The 21,893-nt window shown below is 44.4% G+C and overlaps 2 protein-coding genes across 9 annotated transcripts in view; both read left to right on the plus strand.

Annotated features, from left to right (window-relative positions):
• LOC135050278 (integumentary mucin C.1-like) overlaps positions 1-21,893 on the plus strand; it is a 545,228-nt gene that overhangs the window by 251,465 nt on the left and 271,870 nt on the right. The window lies entirely within an intron of this gene.
• Positions 1,925-19,894, plus strand: LOC135050281 (integumentary mucin C.1-like). Of its 2 annotated transcripts, XM_063956679.1 has the most exons (5): positions 1,925-2,195; positions 2,543-2,692; positions 13,329-13,478; positions 18,811-18,954; positions 19,550-19,894. In XM_063956679.1, the coding sequence occupies exons 1-4, from the start codon at positions 2,000-2,002 to the stop codon at positions 18,942-18,944; spliced, it is 630 nt and encodes a 209-aa protein (XP_063812749.1). In that variant the 5' UTR covers positions 1,925-1,999; the 3' UTR covers positions 18,945-18,954; positions 19,550-19,894. The 2 variants fall into 2 exon arrangements, with proteins under 2 accessions (XP_063812749.1, XP_063812748.1); XM_063956678.1 differs by having other exon boundaries at positions 18,811-19,894.

The raw sequence follows: 21,893 nt of genomic DNA on the forward strand, positions 1-21,893 counted from the left end.
TCATTCACACTGACATGCGTGGGATGACCAGCACAGGGCTATCCCACCCCACATGTCAGTGCCGCCCCCCCCCCCCCCCGCAGAAGTGCAAAGGCATCGCACAGAGTAGCTCCCGACCAGCGCAGCTTTAGCGTGCTAGCCGGGAGCTACTCATCTCTCCCCGGCCCGCAGTGGCTGCGTGTGACATCACGCAGCCGCTTCGGACCACCTTTCATTCGGTCCAGCCATGCCTGCATTGGCCGGACTGCGCCCACGAAGCGGCGGCAAAACGCCCTGCGAACAGGCAAAGGCATTCGCATTTTCTGTGGGGTGCCTGCAGAAAATGCAGGTATGGGCCCTGTACATGAATGGGCCCTGTACAGGCGCCCGCATCCTCTTCATAGTTTTTCGGTTGGAATGCATATTGTGGTCCAACCTGAATTAGGCCCTATGTCTTATATACATGCGCAGTGTGAAAACATTGATCGATATGCGTACAACCGTCACTTTGCGTCCGCACCTGAATGACCCCCCATGCAGTGCAACATGGTTTATTCCATATATAAAGTTAGTAGCGTTTTTGCTTTGCTCCAACCTCAGAATCAGCCTCTTAGAGCAGAGTCTCATTACAGTCAAGGGGGTTATTTACTAATGGTTGATTTGGTCTTTTTGGTCGATGTTGGTCAATTTCAGATCAAGATCTTAATCGATGTTGGGATTCCAAGGTTAAAACAAATATTTACGAATAGATGATCTTTTATAGAAATTTTTCAATGTTAGTAAATGTGTGTTTTTTTTCAACCTGGAAGCCCAACATCGATTAAGATTGATCTTAAATCGGTCTGAAATCATCCAAAATTGAACTTTAGTAAATATACCCTCAAGTTCTAAGGATAACCATGCTTGAGTCCAGATGGTTCACTCACATTAACCAAAGTCACCTATGCTCAAGCATGATATCCTTACAACCTGGACTGCAATGACAGCATTTTGGAACTATGCCTTATGGTTTAATTTGAGCATTTAACCACTAACAATAAATCTACCTACAATATGTGGACTTATCCCTGTAACTGTTATGATTACAGTTATACACTAAAGTAATTTGAGTTGCTGAACCTTCTGTAAAAAGAAACATTGGTGGTCATTCCGAGTTGTTCGCTCGTTATTTTTTTTTTCGCAATGGAGCGATTAGTCGCTAATGCGCATGCGCAATGTCCGCAGTGCGACTGCGCCAAGTAAATTTGCTATGCAGTTAGGTATTTTACTCACGGCATTACGAGGTTTTTTCTTCGTTCTGGTGATCGTAATGTGATTGACAGGAAGTGGGTGTTTCTGGGCGGAAACTGGCCGTTTTATGGGTGTGTGCGAAAAAACGCTGCCGTTTCTGGGAAAAACGCGGGAGTGTCTGAAGAAACGGGGGAGTGTCTGGGTGAACGCTGGGTGAGTTTGTGACGTCAAACCAGGAACGCAACTGAATTAACTGATCGCAGTGGCAGAGTAAGTCTCGAGCTACTCAGAAACTGCTAAGAACTGTCTATTCGCAATTTTGAGAATCTTTCGTTCGCAATTTTGCTAAGCTAAGATTCACTCCCAGTAGGCGGCGGCCAAGCGTGTGCAAAGCTGCTAAAAGCAGCTTGTGAGCGAACAACTCGGAATGAGGGCCATTAAGCAGCTGAAACTTCTGGATGCAGCAAACTTGTTAGCTAATGGGGAAAACCAGGTGCACTGCAGGGGGGGGGGGAGACATTTGCAGAGAAATTTGGGTGGGTTATATTGTTTCTGTGCAGGGTAAATACTGTCTGCTTTATTTTTACCCTGCAATTTAGATTTCAGTTTAAACACACCCCACCCAAATCTAACTCTCTCTGCACATGTTACATCTGCCCCCCCTGCAGTACACATGGTTTTGCCCATTGACTAATAAATTTGCTGCTGCAATCAGAGCTGAATTAGGCCCTATGTGTTTGGCACTGTCAAGGGTTAGAGTCCTTGCAGTAGAGCGCCCAACTTTCTGATCATGCATTGTAATATTTCCTATGTCCTGGTACTGTGTGCTCTGTTCCATCCAGGTAAACCACAATGCAGTGTGGACATCACAGAGCGTGAAGATTGTGGATTTCCTGGGATAAGTGCTAAGGAATGCTATTCCAGAGGCTGCTGCTTTAATTCAAATGTTCCTGGGGGTAAATGGTGTTTTTACCCCAAAAGCACAGGTAGAGTATAGGGTGCAGTGGTAGAGTGGGAGCATGTAGTGCTATTGGTTACAGATTTGATGGTGCATAAACATGAATTGGGCTCAGCTCTAAGAATTTTGCTTGTGTATCCCTTATTCTTAGCTATGGTCTGACCGTATATAAGAAAATGCTATTGGTGAAGTGGAAGTTTCTTGCGATCAGCTGTTGTTCAAAGTTTTATTAACTGTTTCTAAAAAAAATTATACTTTGATTTTTAACACTGCTGAACCCAAATGACCAGTTAAGCAAAGGTGATAAATTGCCCCATTTTATTTAAAAGAAACCTTAATCTGTTGTAACTTCTGGTTGTTTCCTTCCTGCAACAGCAAGTGACAAGAAACAATGTAACGTGGAACCGTACAACAGAAGGGATTGTGGCTACCCCACAATAAGTGCTATGGAATGTAAGGAGAGGAATTGTTGCTTTGATTCCAGCATTCGTGGAGTTAACTGGTGTTTCTACTCCAAGTCACAAGGTATGGAGCTGCTGTATAATTACTCACAAGTCATTATAGTTATATGATGCTCACACCTCTTAAACTGGATACACACAGAAGTGCCCTACACACTTACAGATTATCTGTCCAATCTTTTCTAGTTGAAATGAAAATCTGGTAATTTATGGGAGTAAATGTCATTTGACCATTTGCTCCCAAACACTGGAAAATATAAAAACGGTCATTCAGATAAATTGGTTAAATCTGTTTCATTTAGCCAGTTTATCTGAACTACCTTTTTTGTATGTTTTCTGGACTTTTGGACATACTTGCCTACCTGACCCTCTCCATGAGGGAATAAAATGCTCTGTTCCTGGACTTTCCTGGTAATGTATGATTGCCATCACCTGTGGTGAAACACCTTTCTTATCAATTACCTAGCTCACCACAGGTGATGGCAATCATACATGTCCAGGAACAGAGCATTTTCTCCCACATGGAGAGGGTCAGGTAGGCAAGTATGCTTTAGGAGCAAATAGTTGATCATCACTTGCTCCCAGATATTGGCAGACTTTTGTTCCAAACAGCCAGATTGGATAGAAAATATTAGTGTATCCAACTTAAACAGTATCGTATAATAAATAATTGGAATTTTCAGTCATGAGGTACATGGGTGATAAAGCCTCCCAGGTACATAGATCCATCCGTAAAACTGGAGGTGCACTATTTATCTGGCAGACCATCTGTACAACACTGGCTGGTTGGAATGGAAATCTGGTATCTGAGTGCAAATGACAATCAACCATTTACTCCCAAACACTAAACAATTGTCAAAAATGGTCTTTCAAACTAATTGGTTAAAATGTGGGTTTAACCAGTTTGATTGTGCAATACTTTGTCCATTTTCCAGTGTATGTGAGCAAATGGTTAATTGACATTTGCTCCTATGCACTACCAGATTTTCATTTCAACAATCCAGATTGGATGGATAGTCTGCCAGATAATTGTATAGTGTATGCCCAGGATAATTGTCGGTTATGCGCCTTCTTGACTGATGTCACACATCAGTGGGCAGAGTAAGCACCACCCACTCATATATAGTTGCTAACTTATGTGATGTTCCAGGGGGCAGTCTCTGGTATTAAGTTAAGTACCTGGAAATTGTGTTCGTTCTTCCATTTTGTGTGTGTGTGTGTGTGTGTGTGTGTGTATATATATATATATATATATGTATGGCGCCACAAGTATAGGTGTATAGGCCTACTATACAGTTTAGAGATATATAAAATAAAATAAAATAACCAGGGGTGTAGACACTCCTTTAGGAGTAAAAGGTGTCAGCTGACCCCAAAAAATAGGCAGTGATAAGCTGCCTGTTAAAAGTATATAAGGGAGGGTAGGGGTACTAGCGACTAACAGTGTCAACACTCAAAGGATATATATATGAAGAAGGATGCAATTCGTATTTCTTTTAAAAAATGGGGGGATATTTATTATAAAACAGACAATTTAATAGCAATAAAAAAGAAAAAAAGGGTTGGATGGAATAAAAAAGGATGGATTTGATCGATTAAAACATAAATTCAAGCTGATAAAATAAAAAATAAAAACCTATCTGGAACAATAAAAATATACAAATATATTTCAGATAAGAGAAAGGTGCTTATCTTAAAAATGGAAGGTCAATTGAGGTATACCTCAATTGACCTTCCAGATATGTTTTTATTTTTTATTGCTATTAAATTGTCTGTTTTATAATAAATATCCCCCCATTTTTTAAAAGAAATACGAATTGCATCCTTCTTCATATATATATATATATCCTTTGAGTGTAGACACTGTTAGTCGCTAGTACCCCTACCCTCATATATATATATATATATATATATATATATATATATATATATATATATTTCCCAAAGCAATAACAGGCGAAACAGCCGGTGCCCTCTCAATGGATATATATTTTAATTGACTGCACTCCATTTATTCAGTATGATATCACAGCTGATGGGATTCCAGCAGTCAAAATACCATTGCTGCCATCCTGATAGTGTAATTCCTGAGTTTTCCCCTCTCTCCCCTACACCCTAAGCCTAAACTTCCCTCTTAGTGCCTGACACTAACATCCCATCTGTGGTGCCTAAACATAATGTCACCTTCCATGCAGCCTAATCCTAACCATCCCCGCCATAGTGCTTAAAACATAACCTCCCACAGTGGTGCTTAACCCTAACACCACGGTTGAGGTCTTACCCATCTGCTATACCTACAAATGGATTGCCAGCTGTTGGCAATCTGACTGCAGGAATCTCAACAGCTGGAATCTTCACTGCATCCCAACTCCACAACAATTCCTTTTTCTGAATATTGAGTTTAATTCTTAGTGTTTTTCTTATTCTCTGTGGTAAGATGTGTGTGTAAGTATTTACATATGAAAATATATTTTAAGTCTGGTTAATCAAATTTTGTTTTTTTTTTTCTATATCTGGGACATGTTTGTAATGTTGTAAATTGTGGGGGGGTAATTCAGATCTGATTGCAGCAGCAAATTTGTTAGCTAATGGGCACAACAATTTGCACCACGGGGGGGGCAGATGTAACATTTGCAGAGGTAGCTTTGGGTGTGTTATATTGTTTCTGTGCAGGGTAAATACTGGCTGCTTTATTTTAACGCTAAAATTTAGATTTCAGTTTGAACACACCCCACCCAAATCTAACTCTCTCTGCACATGTTATATCTGCCCCAACTGGCATGCACATAGTTTCTCTGACGTCCTAAGTGGATGCTGGGACTCTGTAAGGACCATGGGTAATAGCGGCTCCGCAGGAGACTGGGCACAACTAAAGAAAGCTTTAGGACTACCTGGTGTGCACTGGCTCCTCCCTCTATGACCCTCCTCCAGACCTCCGTTAGAATCTTGTGCCCGGCTGAGCTGGATGCACACTAGGGGCTCTCCTGAGCTCCTAGAAAAGAAAGTATATTTTAGGTTTTTTATTTTCAGTGAGATCTGCTGGCAACAGACTCACTGCTACGAGGGACTAAGCGGAGAAGAAGCGAACCTACCTGATTGGAGCTAGTTTGGGCTTCTTAGGCTACTGGACACCATTAGCTCCAGAGGGATCGAACACCGGACCCGACCTCGATCGTTCGGTCCCGGAGCCGCGCCACCGTCCCCCTTACAGAGCCAGAAGCATGAAGATGGTCCTGAAAATCGGCGGCAGAAGACTTCGGTCTTCAACAAGGTAGCGCACAGCACTGCAGCTGTGCGCCATTGCTCCTCATGCACACCTCACACTCCGGTCACTGATGGGTGCAGGGCGCTGGGGGGGGGGGGGGGGGGGCGCGCGCTGAGCAGCAATATTAACACCTTGGCTGGCAAATTAATCACAATATATAGTCCTAGAGGCTATATATGTGAAAAATACCCCTGCCAGAGATCCATAAAAAGCGGGAGAAAGTCAGCCGAAAAAGGGGCGGGGCTATCTCCCTCAGCACACTGGCGCCATTTTCTCTTCACAGTGCAGCTGGAAGACCGCTCCCCAGGCTCTCCCCTGTAGTTTTCAGGCTCAAAGGGTTATAAAGAGAGGGGGGGCACTAAATTTAGGCGCAAAATTGTGTATTATAGCAGCTATAAGGGAAAAATTGCTGTGCGAAGTGTGAATCCCTGTATTATATAGCGCTTTGGTGTGTGCTGGCATACTCTCTCTCTCTCTCTGTCTCTCCAAAGGACTTTGTGAGGTCCTGTCCTCAGTCAGAGCATTCCCTGTGTGTGTGCGGTGTGTCGGTACGGCTGTGTCGACATGTTTGATGAGGAGGCTTATGTGGAGGCGGAGCAGGTGCCGATAAATGTGATGTCACCCCCTGCGGGGTCGACACCAGTGTGGATGGATATGTGGAAGGTATTAACCGACAGTGTCAACTACTTACATAAAAGGTTTGATGACATAACAGCTGTGGGACAGCCGGCTTCTCAGCCTGTGCCTGCCCAGGCGTCTCAAAGGCCATCGCTACCTCAGATGGCAGACACAGATGTCGACACGGAGTCTGACTCCAGTGTCGACGAGGTTGAGACATATACACAATCCACTAGGAACATCCGTTGCATGAGCTCGGCAATGAAAAATGTATTACACATTACTGACATTAACCCGAGTACCACAAAACAGGGGTTTTATGTTTGGGGAGAAAAAGCAACCAGTGTTTTGTTCCCCCATCAGATGAGTGAATGAAGTGTGTGAAGAGGCGTGGGTTCCCCCGATAAGAAACTGGTAATTTCTAAATGTTACTGATGGCGTACCCTTTCCTGCCAGAGGATAGGTCACGTTGGGAGATATCCCCTAGGGTGGATAAGGCGCTCACACGTTTGTCAAAAAAGGTGGCACTGCCGTCTTAGGATAAGGCCACTTTGAAGGAGCCTGCTGATAAAAAAACAGGAGGCTATCCTGAAGTCTGTATATACACACTCAGGTACTATACTGAGACCTGCAATTGCCTCAGCATGGATAGTGCTGCTGCAGCGGGGTCTGTTACCCTGTCAGGACAGGGATACTATTTGGCTAACCATAGAGCATTTTAAAGACGTAGTCTTATATATGAGGGATGCACAGAGGGATATTTGCCGGCTGGCATCCAGAATTAATGCAATGTCCATTCTGCCAGGAGGGTATTAGGGACCCGGCAGTGGACAGGTGATGCTGACTTTAAAAGGCACATCTGCCTTATACGGGTAAGGAATTGTTGGGGATGGTCTCTGGGACCTCGTATCCACAGCAACAGCTGGGAAGAAAAAATTTTTTTACCTCCGGTTTCCTCACAGCCTAAGAAAGTACTGTATTATCAGGTACAGCCCTTTCGGCTTCAGAAGAGCAAGCGGGTCAAAGGCGCTTCCTTTCTGCACAGAGTCAAGGGAAGAGGGGAAAAAAGCTGCACCAGACAGCCAGTTCCCAGGATCAAAAATCTTCCCCCGCTTCCTCTGAGTCCGCCGCATGACGCTGGGGCTCCACAGGTGGAGCCAGGTGCGGTGGGGGGCGCGTTTCGGGAACTTCAGCGACCAGTGGGCTCGCTCACAGGTGGATCCCTGGGTTCTGCAAGTAGTATCACAGGGATACAAGCTGGAGTTCGAGGCGACTCCCCCTCGCCGTTACCTCAAATCAGCCTTACCTGCTGCCCTCGGAGAAAGGGGAGGTAGTACTGGCGGCAATTCACAAGCTGTACTTCCAGCTGGAGATAATCAAGGTACCCCTCCTTCAACAAGGCCGGGGTTACTATTCCACAATGTTTGTGGTACCGAAACCAGTCTGTTCGGTGAGACCCATTCTAAAATTGAAATCCTTGAACACTTATATACAAAGGTTCAAGTTCAAAATGGAATCGCTCAGGGTGGTTATTGCAAGCCTGGAAGAAGGGGATTACATGGTATCACTGGACATCAAGGATGCTTACCTGCATGTCCCCATTTACCCTCCTCACCAGGAGTACCTCAGGATTGTGGTACAGGACTGTCATTACCAATTCCAGACGTTGCCGTTGGTCTGTCCCCGGCACCGAGGGTATTTACCAAGGTAATGGCCGTAATGATACTCCTTCAAAAAAAAAAAAAAAAAGGGAGTTATAATTATCCCTACTTGGACGATCTCCTTATAAAGGCGAGGTCCAGGGAGCAGTTCTTGGTCGGAGTAGCACTATCTCGGGAAGTGCTACAACAGCACGGCTGGATTCTGAATATACCAAAGTCGCAGCTGGTTCCTACAACGCGTCTACTGTTCCTGGGTATGGTTCTACACACAGGACAGAAAAAAGTTTCTCCCGGAGGAGAAGGCCAAGGAGTTGTCATCTCTAGTCAGAGACCTCCTAAAACAAATACAGGTATCGGTGCATCAATGCACGCGAGTCCTGGGTAAAGATGGTAGCTTCTTACGAAGAAGTTCCATGCAAGGATCTTCCAGTGGGATCTGTTGGACAAGTGGTCCGGGTCGCATTTTCAGATGCATCGGCTGATAACCCTGTCTCCAAGGGCCAGGGTGTCGCTGCTGTGGTGGCTGCAGAGTGCTCATCTTCTAGAGGGCCGCAGATTCGGCATACAGGACTGGGTCCTGGTGACCACGGATGCCAGCCTTCGAGGCTGGGGGGCAGTCACACAGGGAAGAAACTTCCAAGGACTATGGTAGTCAGGAGACTTCCCTACACATAAATATTCTGGAACTAAGGGCCATTTACAATGCCCTAAGTTAGGCTAGACCCCTGCTTCAACACCAGCCGGTGCTGATAGTCAGACAACATCACGGCGGTCACCCATGTTTACCAACAGGGCGGCACAAGAAGCAGGATGGCGACGTCAGAAGCCACAAGGATTTTCCGACGGGCGGAAAATCATATGTTAGCACTGTCAGCAGTGTTCATTTCCGGAGTGGACAACTGGGAAGCAGACTTTCTCAGCTGGCACGACTTCCACCCGGGAGAGTGGGGATTTCATCCAGAAGTCTTCCAAATGATTGTACACCATTGGGAAAGGCCACAGGTGTTATGAATCCAGCACTCTGGTCAGAGGAGATCTTATGGCAAGGACCGGAGCACTGGAACGGAATGCTGGGGAAAGGAGCACGACAGGAAAATAGCCCCTGGCGCCCTAACTCTGTCTCACCCGTGTTGTCAAAAATCCCCTGCGAGACTATGGTTTCTTGAGCCCTTGGCAGCCGCGTTTGAAGGGCGGATTATGTCTGCCCAACTTCGATGCCCCCCGGTCTTAATGAGAGACAAAGGGAAACCCGAGACAGGGTGATAACAAGAGGCCCTCTAACTAAACCACCAGGCCAGGGGCTAAGCAAAATCAAAACTATAATATGTGCGGAGAAACCGCCAGGGAAAAGGACAACCAAAATATCCACTTGTCCAATTCTCCTACCCGGCACCGCCGAGTACCAGAGAGGACTTGTGGAAGCGGAACCCTCCGCAAATGCTCCAAACACAAAATATAAAAGGTAAAGCGGCTGAGCCGCAACACACGGCAGAGCCGCAACTCACGAACACCACTGGATATAAAACGGTGATCAGTCAGGACTCCAGGGAACCAAACGACCTCTTGGGATGAGATGACAACTCCCTAATACCGGACTTCTGAGGACTGGAATGACCGGATACAGCAGGACTGGAAACAGACTCTCAGCAAACAAAGGCAGCATGCAGGAAGCTATTACCGGCGTCTGTGAGAAGCCCTGGGAGTGTATTTAACAAGGAGTCCTCCAATCAGCTGCTAAAGGCTGATTAGAATAAATGCCGTGCAGCTGCCTTGCTGCACGGCCAGAGAGCAGGTGAATATCTAAATTTCCTAAAGCCTAGCAACGGGGAACGCGGTCCGCCAGTGGCGTCCCCGTTGCTAGGGTCCGTGCGGCTCGGCACGCCCGGCGTCTAGCGTTGCTAGGGAGCCGGCGGCTGAACGTGCACGGCGTCTCTAGTTGCTAGGCGCCGGGCTGCGCAGACCATCAAGCGGACCCCGGCGCCTAACAGGTGGACATGATGGCGTCCCGCCTCAACAAAAAGCTAGAAAGATATTGCGCCAGGTCAAGAGACCCTCAGGCGATAGCTGTGGACGCTCTAGTGACACCGTGGGTGTACCGGTCGGTTTATGTGTTCCCTCCTCTTCCTCTCATACCCAAGGTACTGAGGATAATAAGGAGAAGAGGAGTAAGAACTATACTCATGGTTCCGGATTGGCCAAGAAGAGCTTGGTACCCGGAACTTCAAGAAATGATCTCAGAGGACCCATGGCCTCTGCCGCTCAGACAGGACCTGCTGCAGCAGGGGCCCTGTCTGTTCCAAGACTTACCGCGGCTGCGTTTGACGGCATGGCGGTTGAACACCGGATCCTGAAGGAAAAGGGCATTCCGGAGGAAGTCATTCCTACGCTGATTAAAGCTAGGAAAGAAGTGACTGCAAAACATTATCACCGCATTTGGCGAAAATATGTTGCGTGGTGTGAGGCCAGGAAGGCCCCAACGGAGGAATTTCAGCTGGGCTGTTTTCTGCACTTCCTACAGTCAGGGGTGACTATGGGCCTAAAATTGGGATCCATTAAGGTCCAGATTTCGGCTCTATCGATTTTCTTCCAGAGAGAACTGGTTTCACTACCTGAAGTTCAGACTTTTGTTAAGGGAGTGCTGCATATTCAGCGCCCTTTTGTGCCTCCAGTGGCACCTTGGGATCTCAACGTGGTGTTGGATTTCCTAAAGTCACATTGGTTTGAGCCACTTAAAACCGTGAAATTAAAATATCTCACGTGGAAAGTGGTCATGCTGTTGGCCTTGGCTTCGGCCAGGCGTGTCAGAATTGGCGGCTTTGTCATGTAAAAGCCCTTATCTGATTTTCCATATGGATAGGGCAGAATTGGGGACTTGTCCCCAGTTTCTCCCTAAGGTGGTATCAGCCTTTCATTTGAACCAACCTATCGTGGTGCCTGCGGCTACTAAAGACTTGGAGGCTTCCAAGTTGTTGGACGTAGTCAGGGCCCTGAAAATTTATGTTTCCAGGACTGCTAGTGTCAGGAAAACTGACTCGCTATTTATCCTGTATGCACCCAACAAGCTGGGTGCTTCTGCTTCAAAGCAGACTATTGCTCGCTGGATCTGTAGTACGATTCAGCTTGCACATTCTGCGGCTGGACTGCCGCATCCTATATTAGTGAAAGCCCATTCCACGAGGAAGGTGGGCTCTTCTTGGGCAGCTGCCCGAGGGGTCTCGGCTTTACAACTTTGCCGAGCAGCTACTTGGTCGGGGTTAAAAACATTTGCTCTACAAGTTTGTCACCCTGGCTGAGGAGGACCTAGCGTTTGCCCATTCGGTGCTGCAGAGTCATCCGCACTCTCCCACCCGTTTGGGAGCTTTGGTATAATCCCCATGGTCCTTACGGAGTCCCAGCATCCACTTAGGACGTCAGAGAAAATAAGATTTTACTCACCGGTAAATCTATTTCTCGTAGTCCGTAGTGGATGCTGGGCGCCCATCCCAAGTGCGGATTGTCTGCAATACTTGTATATAATTATTGTTTAACTAAAGGGTTATTGTTGAGCCATCTGTTGAGAGGCTCAGTTATTATTCATACTGTTAACTGGGTATAGTATCACGAGTTATACGGTGTGGCTGGTATGAGTCTTACCCGGGATTCAAAATCCTTCCTTATTGTGTCGGCTCTTCCGGGCACAGTATCCTAACTGAGGTCTGGAGGAGGGTCATAGAGGGAGGAGCCAGTGCACACCAGGTAGTCCTAAAGCTTTCTTTAGTTGTGCCCAGTCTCCTGCGGAGCCACTATTCCCCATGGTCCTTACGGAGTCCCAGCATCCACTACGGACTACGAGAAATAGATTTACCGGTGAGTAAAATCTTATTTTCGCCCATTGGCTAACAAATTTTGTGCTGCGATCAGATCTGAATTAGTCCCTATGTATTTGGCACTGTCAAGGGTTAGAGTCCTTGCAGTAGAGCTCCCAACTTTCTTATTATGCTTTTGCAATGTTTCCTATGTCCTGATGCTGTGTGCTCTGCTCCATCCAGATAAACGGCAATGCAGTGTGGACATCAAAGAGCGTGAAGATTGCGGTTTTCTTGGGATAAGCCCCAAGTAATGCTATTCCAGAGCAGGGCTATCTTAACAGCAGTGTAGACCCCTGTTCACAGCAATGCACTGGGCCCCCTACCCATTCTCCAGCAGTAGGGGTGGGTGGTGATATCAGTGGCAGATTTGATGTCCCGTGGTTGGTAGGGGGTGTTCTATCTTCCGCTCAGCATGTAGGACCTGGAGCAGTAATTTCTGCTAATTACTCATTTACTGCACAGATGGGGCTAAGCTGTAGAGGGTGGCATTGGGCTGAATGAAGGGGCCCTGTCACATGGCTTCCAGGGTGGTAAGTGGTGTTTAATATGTAGGGGAGGGGTGGATAGCTGAGTGGGAAGAATATTCATCATTTTATGGTGGGAGGGCAGCTTGCTTGACTGCAGTTATCTCAAGTTCCTGAAAATAGATTTCTTGGCTTCAAATGGGATTAAAAAAAACTACAGTCCCACCTTTCAGGAGGTACTGGAGACTTGGGGATCAGAGCTCAGAAGCCAGAGCAATTCACCAATGAAAATCTAAAACTGCATACCAGGTGTGTGGAGCTGAAGCAGGGACCAGCTGCTGGAAGGCTGATATCTCTGGTTTTGGGCATAGTAGAGACAAGCTGGCAGTGTACTCCAAAAGTGGAAAGTCCCAGGTTTTGGAGTATTCACTCAGGGAAAACTTTACGTCAGACAGAACCCAAGATATCTGGCTGGTAAGAGCAATTAAAAGGCTTGGATGGGGACCACTGATTTCAAGTCTGATATTTCTGGTTCCCCATGGCCATTTTTTTTTTTTTTTTTTTTCAAATCTGGTACATCTGGAAACAGGGGACCCTCAGCTATCAGACAAGGGCCCTTGGGCAAGAGCCTATATGAAAAGATGGCCCCCTTCCAGAGGCTGCTGCTTTAATTCAAGTGTTCCTGGGGATAAATGGTGTTTTTACCCCAAAAGCACAGGTACAGTAATTTTAACACTGCTGAACCTAAATGATCAGTTGACCAAATGAGCTAAATTGCCCAGTGATTTTATTAAAGAAACATTAAGTATTGTAACTTCTTGATGTTTCCTTACTGCATCAACAGCAAGAGACCTGAAACAATGTAACGTGGAACCGTACAACAGAAGGGATTGCGGCTACCCCACAATAAGTGCTGCGGAATGTAAGAAGAGGAATTGTTGCTTTGACTCCAGCATTCCCGGGGTTAACTGGTGTTTCTACTCCAAGTCACAAGGTATGGAGCTGCTGTATAGTTACACACAAGTCATTATAGTTATGACGCTCGCACCTCTTAAGCTGGATACATATTTGGATTAGTGTCTGTCCAATCTTTTCTAGTTGAAAATAAAATCTGGTAATATGTGGTAGTAAATGACAATTGACAATTTGCTCCCAAACACTGAAAAAATATGAACATTATTGGTTAAATCCATATCCTTTAGCCAATTTATCCAAACTATCTTTATTGTATGTTTTTGGGACTTGAGGAGCAAATAGTTGATTGTCATTTGCGCCCAGATATTAGCAGATTTTTGTTACAAACATCTAGATTGGACAGAAAATATTAGTGTATCCAACTTAATAGCAACATATAATAAATAAATTATTGGAATCTTCAGTCATGATGTACATGGTTGATGAAGACTTTCAGGTACATGGATCCATCAGTAAAGCTGGATATGCACCAGGGCCATAACTAGGTGTGTGTGGAGGGGGCACAGCACAAGGTGCTGCAGGGTAGGGGGCGCTGTTGGTGGAACTTGACCATTATCCATTATAATTACTTTCACTTGCAGCTTCTCTTCCCCCCCCCCCCCCCCCCCCCCCCTTTTTTTTTTTTTTTTTTTTTCTTTTGGGAGCCCAGCATCCCCTGGCCACCCCTGTCTCCTATCCTTACCCCTTCTGTCGCTAATGCCTATACAACATTCATTAACTCATCTTAAGATTTCTTTGTTATTAAGTCACACTGTCTGGAATTCAAATCCGTTGTTTGCGGCATTGCAGTCAGACAATCTATTCATTAAGCTATTTGCTCTTGCATAGAAAGGTAGATAATTCTAATCTAGAGAATTTTCACTATTTGAAGCTTACTGTGTACATAGTGGGAAAAAAAAATCAGCATTGCAGCTGAGCAGATCTACTGTATGTAGTGTGTGTGTGGCTGCAAGAGATTGGATGTGTGGCTGCATACTGTAGATCTTAATTACATTGCTTATTATTTGTTTACAAGGTACCAGTAGGGTCATAGTGTCTTAATGTTTGATTAGAATTCAACAGGTTATAGGTTTGAATTATCAGTATGGCAGTTTATTGAAATGTTATTTAATAAAGGGGAGATTATATCTAATTTTAGCATGTTCCTTCTCTGGGACAAATCTTGTCATGCCTCTCCCCCATGAGGCATGTGTCATGTCCCTATTGGAAAAATGGGGGGGGGGGGGGGGGAAGGGGAGGCAATTATCTCTGCCACAGGGCACCAAGAGGTCTAGTTATGACTCTTGTATGCACTACAGTATATAATTATCTGGCAGACCATCTGTCCCGCACTGGTTGGAATGGAAATCTGGTAATCTATGAAGGTAAATGACAATCAACCATTTACTCTGAAACACTGGAAAATGGAGAAAAATGGTCATTTGAACTTGTTGGTTAAATTTTGGGTTTCACAAGTTTGATTGTATAATACTTTGTCCATTTTCCAGTGTTTGGGAGCAAATGATTGACATCTGATCCTATACTGTACATTACAATATCTTCATTCCAACCATGCAGATTGGATAGATGGCCTGTCAGATAATTGTATGGTGTATGCCCAGGATTACTGTCGGTTATGCTCTTTCATGATGTCACACAAATGGGCGGGCGGACAGAGGAAGCACCGCCCACTCATGCATAGTTACCCCCTGGAACTTCATATCAGTTGGCAATCTCAGGTATAAAGAAAAGTATCTGGAAATTGTTCTTCCTTCTATTGTCCCTTGTTTAAAAAAATAAATTGATCAACTCCATGTGATCAGTATTCTAACCCAGCTGTTGGGATGCCAGCAGTCAGAATACTATTGCCGGCATCCTGATAGTGTAAGTCCTGACAGTGGGGTTATAAGATTGTTCCCCTCTCTCCACTACATCCTAATACTAACCATCCCTTTATCCCTTTCTGCAGCCTAATCCTAACCTTCCCTCTTAGTGCCTGACACGAACATCCCATCGGTGGTGCCTAAACCTAACATCACCTTCTGTGCAGCCTAATCCTAACCATTCCCCCATAGTGCTTAACACCTAAGCTCCCATAGTGGTCCCTAACACCACCTTCCAACAGCCTAACCCTAAGCATAACCCTTCTGCTATACCTACAAATGGATTGCCAGCTGTTAGCAATCCAACTGCAGGAGTCCCAACAGCTGGAATCTTCACTGCATCCCAACTCCACAACAATTCCTCTTTCTGAATATGGAGTACGATTCTTAGTGTTTTTCTTATTCTATGTGGTAAGATATGTGGAAAAGAAGTATATTAGATAAGACTTATTTTCATAAGTCAGATTCATCAAACATTAAAGTTTTAGTATCTGGGACATGTTTGCAATGTTGCCGATTTATGTATTTGGCACTGCCAAGGGTTAATGTACTTGCAGTAGAGCTCCCAACTTTCTTGCCATGCATTGTAATATTTCCTATGTCCTGATGTGTGCTCTGCTCCATCCAGATAAACAGCAATGTAGTGTGGATATCAAGGGGCGTGAAGATTGCAGTTTTCCTGGGATAAGCGCTGTCACGATCCTAGGCATGGCGATTCCCCAGATACGCCAATCTGTGAATCCCTGCCATGTGACACCGCAACTGGATACCTGAGCGTGTACATCAATTTTACACAATCACTGCCTCCAGCCAAAGTACCAACGTTTAGGGTATGACCCAAGGCAAACTTATGGCTTTTGCCTGCACCCATAATTAATATTTTGGTAATGCCTTTTTCATAGAGTTGGGTTGGATACACAACAGAAACCAGATCTAAAATGAGATTATTTCATTCAAGTAAAACACTTCAAAGCTTATGTTACAGAAAAAAGATGGGTACAAAAATATAATAAGTCAGTCACAGCAGAAAAGATAATTTTCAATAAAATAAAAATAGGGAGATAAACCCACCGATCCTAGCACACATGCAGAGTAGAACGATGGGGTGAAGTGAAGCCTCTTCAGATATTTTGGGACATTAGAGCCAGACTATTCTCCTGACCCACTTTGATAATGTGCAACTTACACTCTGTAGTTCTATTTAAAAAAACATGCTGCCCCTTCAACCTCCCTACCTCTGGAGTGTTACTGTTAACCCTTCCATAAGCCAAAGAAGATATTGAGTATCAGCTCATACTGGGCTTCCCGGCTACTCTTTCGGGGGCGAATGGCCTTATCTTCTCCTTTCAAGCTCTGGCTATGGTTCTTGTGTAAACAAATGGCTAGTTCTGAGAGGACACAGAGCAGGAAGGGCTTAACACCTCTCTGGCCCTAGCTCTGGTTCTGGGGTAATTAAACTAAATTTCACACCTAAACAGTCAGTGTGTGTCCGAGTTCTGTGGCTACAATGAAATGCCAGCAGATCAAGCTTCAACCGTTTGACATGTAAAGACAGTTAGTACATACTGGTACATTGATACAGCAATTGGAATAATACAAATTTCAATCATGCCCATTTGATATAACCCAGATGCATTGGCATCACATCCATTGATAAGTCACTATAATATCCTGGTATCATCTAAATTGATATCGCAATACTTATTAGCAGGCCTATTCCTACTTGAAATAGCCTGGATCATGACACCTCCCCCTTTAAGATCAGCATGGGAGCAGTAGCACGTAAGGCTGAAGTCTCCTCCTATGACCTTTTCACAGAGGGTTTATACATAACCACACACAGGGCATTTGCAGACATTGATCAATACAATATTTGTAGTTATGCACGTTCTGGCATCAGAATGAATGTCCAATCATGACAAGGGCTAAGGAATGTTGTTCCAGAGGCTGCTGCTTTACTTTGAGTGTTTCTGGGGCTAAATGGTGTTCTTACCCCAAAAGCACAGGTAGAGTATAGAGTGCAGTGGTAGAGTGGGAGCATGTAGTGCTATGGATTACAGACTTGATGGTGCACAAACATGAATTGGGCCCATAGCTGTAGGTTTTGCTTGTGTTTCCCTTATTCTTGGCCATGACCAGACAGTATATGCCTAGCCCCACCAGGTGTGCACATTTAGCGCAGCTGTAGTCATGGTGAGCTTGGCTGCATCTGCAGTGTGGGCATAAAAGAGCGGGAAGATTGGGGTTTTCCCAAGTTTGATATTCCAGAGGCTGCTGTTTTAATTCAAGTGTTCCCAGTATTAAATGGTGTTTTTCCCTCAAAACACAGGTAGAGTATACAGTATAAGCAACCGTATCTGCAATATTTTGCACTGCATGTGTGAAATGAGCATACACACCCCTACAGACCTGCTACTCTGGATCATACATGGCTGAGCTGCATCTTCTAAATGAGTGACACTGGGTGGGTACAGGGGCCCTCACACATGGGATAAGTGCGCTGTGGGAGGTGGAATTGTGAGATATTCAAGGCTGAGCATATCCAGAGATCCAGGTGACTTCACACTGATCTTACACAAAGAATAGGGCTGGTAATAGTGATGGTGCTACTGTCCCACATGGATGTATAGGGGCTGTCACATAGATGCAGTCGACTCTGACTATAGTTAGAGCCCCTATGTGTGTAGAGTTTATGCATGCCTCCAACATTAGAATCCCATGGAGAGAGACACCTGTGCATGCGTAGCATGTCTGTCCAAAAAAAGGGTGTGGCCTATTGGAAGGCTTAGCAGAAAGGGCCTTAATTGCAAGCCACGCCCCCATCTTCATCACTTAGTGGGCATGTCCAGCATTCTGTGAGCTGCTGACATGCCACCACTCCCTCTGTATCCCATGAATAGATGCTGTGTGCATGCGCACAGCGTCTATTCTCCAGTGTGACAGGAGCCTCCCAACTGTGCCCCCTCCCTGTGGGACACTGCAGCCCACGGTTGGGACAGTGTGACAGTCCCATGAAAATAGGGACAGTTGGGAGGTATGACATATTCAGACTGACTTGCTGGCAATAACATTGAACATACATTGCAGATACTGTTTCATAAAGCTGTTCTTGTAATTGTTCATGGTGGGAATACAAATGTTATCACTATTAATATATTTATGTGCACAGGCAAGATCACACACACGCATATCACACTTACTACACCTGTACTCATACTCACCCACACATACTCATACACACCTCCTCTCACAGTAACACATACACCTCTACCCTGAACTTTTGTAGAATTCTTTTGCTCTGCTCAGCGGAACTTACAGTACTTGCTCAGTGCCTGAGACACAGGGTAACAAATTATCAGAAGACTGTCCATCCTTTGGCTAGAAGTGGTACAGCATGGGGGGTCAGTGTTGTTGGGTAGGGAGGGTTCCGACCATCTATGTGTGTAGTGCTGTACCCTCTGATGACATTGTGTTTTCTGTTGTGTGCAGGATGCTCTGTGAGCCCAAAGCTGAGGAAAGACTGCGGATATCCCAACATCAGCTCCAAGGACTGTCTGTCTAGAGGCTGCTGTTTCGACTCCAGTATTCCTGAGGCCATCTGGTGCTTCTATGGATATAAATAAAATACTAACGGTAATGCACAAAATGTATCACCCATTGGAGACGGTCACAATCTGTTTAAACTAATAGCGTTTGATTTCTTGTGTATTATTATTGAGTTTTATTAAATGGAATTGTATAATCTTATAAAATCATGTGATCGGGCTTACTGGTGGAGTCAATCAACAATGCAAAGTGCAACATTCATGTGAAGGCACTATATGGCTGTAACATCATTCATTTTCCCTTATACCCCATAGAGGTGCGTTCGAAAATTGGCAATGATTGGCTGCCAGAAAACACTGTGATGTGCGCAGCCAAACTTTGTGCTTAATTATCTCCTACATAATTATCATACAATGCTACATACAGTTTAGAAAAAGCCTTGGACAAAGGGTGCTGCATTTACCTGACTGTACTGTATGTATAACATTACACGGATATGTTTCTTATTGAATATTTACAATATATCAAAGTCATACTTCACAGATTTGTCCACGCCCCCCCCCCCCCTCCAGTACTCAGCCCAGTGCGAGTTCACTGTAGCCTTGTAGTTGCGCACATCTTAGAAGAATGTATTTTCTGAAGGTAAGACCTGCCTATATGTTACAATCTGTGTTTCTTACAGATACTTGGTACAACTGGCTCGTAACAATCACCAGAGTCTCCGTACAGACAGCATCCTAGTTGTTTTATTGTTTTTTTCTGATCTGTGTATCTATAAATAAAGAAAGAAAGAAATAAATTATTTTTTTTTTTTTTTTTTTTTAGTGAACTAGAGAGCTGTGCTTTATTGCTTTTCGAGGTTTAGAATAAAAAAATGATCATTTCTAGAAGTGTTACACCATTATATGTAAAATCCATGTTTTGTCATACTGTATATGTGGATTTTCTTTCAGTACATTGATCCCAACATACTTCCCACCACAAATCAAATTTGTGTAATCAAATATATAAACGAGTCCTTAATGCACTCTTCTGGCTCTGTGTGATTTATTCCATACCATAAACACATCTGACTTCTGCAAGACTCTGTGTGCTGAGCGGTTCACTCAGCACGCATCTCTCCCACATCGGCCCATCTATATGGGCCTTAACTTACTACTTATTAATTCACCTCCTGGACACTCTCTCCCTCTGATTGAGCTTAATATTTTTTTTAATGAAGCTTAAGCAACTGACAAATTACACAAACCATTGTATAGGCACAATTAAAGAATTGCTGGTATAGTGACTCAGGTGCCACAAGACATTTTAGTTGCAATCACTACATTGAGCACTTGTGATCCTATAACAGTCAAATGAGTAGGAGACAAAGGGACTAATTCAGATCTGATCGCTGTTCTATGCGTTCATACGCAAGTGTGCGAACAGAAAGAAACATGCCTATTACGTACGAATTCACTAAAGGTGTCTACTATTAAACGTCATACAGGAGCAATGCATTTGCATAGTTGCAAATTGATACGCCTGCATCATGGAGCTTGTCGTACATGTGCATTGTATTCATGCACATGTACGACAAGCTCCATTTAAAAAAACAAATCACTCTAAGGATTTGAAATGTTAAACAATTAAGTGATAAAACGCTGCAAATTGAAGAGTTTGATAATTGCAGAATGTTGTTGAACAATTAGATTAAGGCAACAAATACTTCATCAAAATGTTTTGTCCTATTTGCACAATATACTCAATACTATTTTAAAATATTATCTTTAAAAATATTTAGTATTTTAAAATAGTGATGTTAATCTAAAAGAAAAAGGGAAGACCTAAATGAAATGTAGTAAAAAGACATATACGGAAAAAAAAGGCTAGTTGACATAGAAAAAAGACAGAAACAAATGTAAGATTATGTTTAATAAAAACACCACACAATAGCTGTTTTTTAAGTTTACTTCTTGTAACAACAAAAAAATAGACCTAATGAATTTTAACTAGAGATGAGCGGGTTCAGTACTCTGAGAACCAAACCCTACCGGACTTCACGCTCTGTGCTAGGAACAGAGTCAGACTCTGGTTTCCCGCCTGACTCTGAAACCAGAATGAGGCAAAATGTCATCATCCCGCTGTTGGATTCTCACAGGATTTAGATGCCATATAAGGAGCCGCGTGTCCCCGCCATTTTCACTCTGGCATTGGAGTGTGTAGAGAGAGGAAGTGTCTCTGTTCTCTCAGTGTCTGTGTCTTGTGCTGCATTTGTCCAGTTACAGTGGTTGTGTCCTCTTGCTGCCATATGTCCAGTGCTGCTGTATAAGTCCCTTACAGTGTTGCTGTGTTGTCCTGCATCAGACCAGAAGTAGTGTCCTGTGCATCAGCCATTCCAGTGACGGTGGTATAGTCTGTTTCCATATGTCCAGTGCTCCTGTGCCGCATATTGTTACATAACTCCAGAAAAATAATGGAGAACAAAAATTTGGAGGATAAAATATGGAAAGATCAAAAACCACTTCCTCCTAGAGCAGAAGCTGCTGCCACTAGCCATGACATAGACAATGTAATGCCATCAACGTCGTCTGCCAAGGCCGATACCCAATGTGATAGTAGAGGGCATGTAAAATCCAAAAAGCCAAAGTTCAGTAAAATGACCCCAAAAAAGAAATTTAAATGGTCTGACGAGAAACGTCAACTTGCCAATATGCAATTTACGACATGGAGTGACAAGGAACAGCTAAGTCCCTGGCATATGTTCATGACTAGTGGTTCAGCTTCACATGACGATGGAAGCCCTCATCCTCCCGCAAGAAAAATTTAAAGAGTTAAGCTGGAAAAAGCACAGAAAAGAACTGTGCGTTCTGCGATGTTATCACAAATTCCAAAGGAGAGTCCAAGTGTGTTGGCGGTTGCGATGCCTACCCTTCCCAACACTGGACGGGAAGAGGTGGCTTCTTCCCCCATTTGAGCGTCCCCTGCAAGTGCTGGAAGTAGCACCCCCAGTCCAGTTCCTGATATTGAAATTGAAGATGTCACTG

Source organism: Pseudophryne corroboree, chromosome 2, assembly GCF_028390025.1.
Source record: "Pseudophryne corroboree isolate aPseCor3 chromosome 2, aPseCor3.hap2, whole genome shotgun sequence".
Classification (NCBI taxonomy): Eukaryota; Metazoa; Chordata; class Amphibia; order Anura; family Myobatrachidae; genus Pseudophryne; species Pseudophryne corroboree.

Excerpts from the sequence above, each read along its gene's own strand:
- LOC135050281 (XM_063956678.1), top strand. The coding sequence starts at position 2,000 with ATGCATTGTAATATTTCCTATGTCCTGGTACTGTGTGCTCTGTTCCAT. Across the intron at positions 2,196-2,542 it reads TTTTTACCCCAAAAGCACAG|CAAGTGACAAGAAACAATGT; the intron begins GTAGAGTATAGG and ends TTCCTGCAACAG. Across the intron at positions 13,479-18,810 it reads TTTCTACTCCAAGTCACAAG|GATGCTCTGTGAGCCCAAAG; the intron begins GTATGGAGCTGC and ends TGTTGTGTGCAG.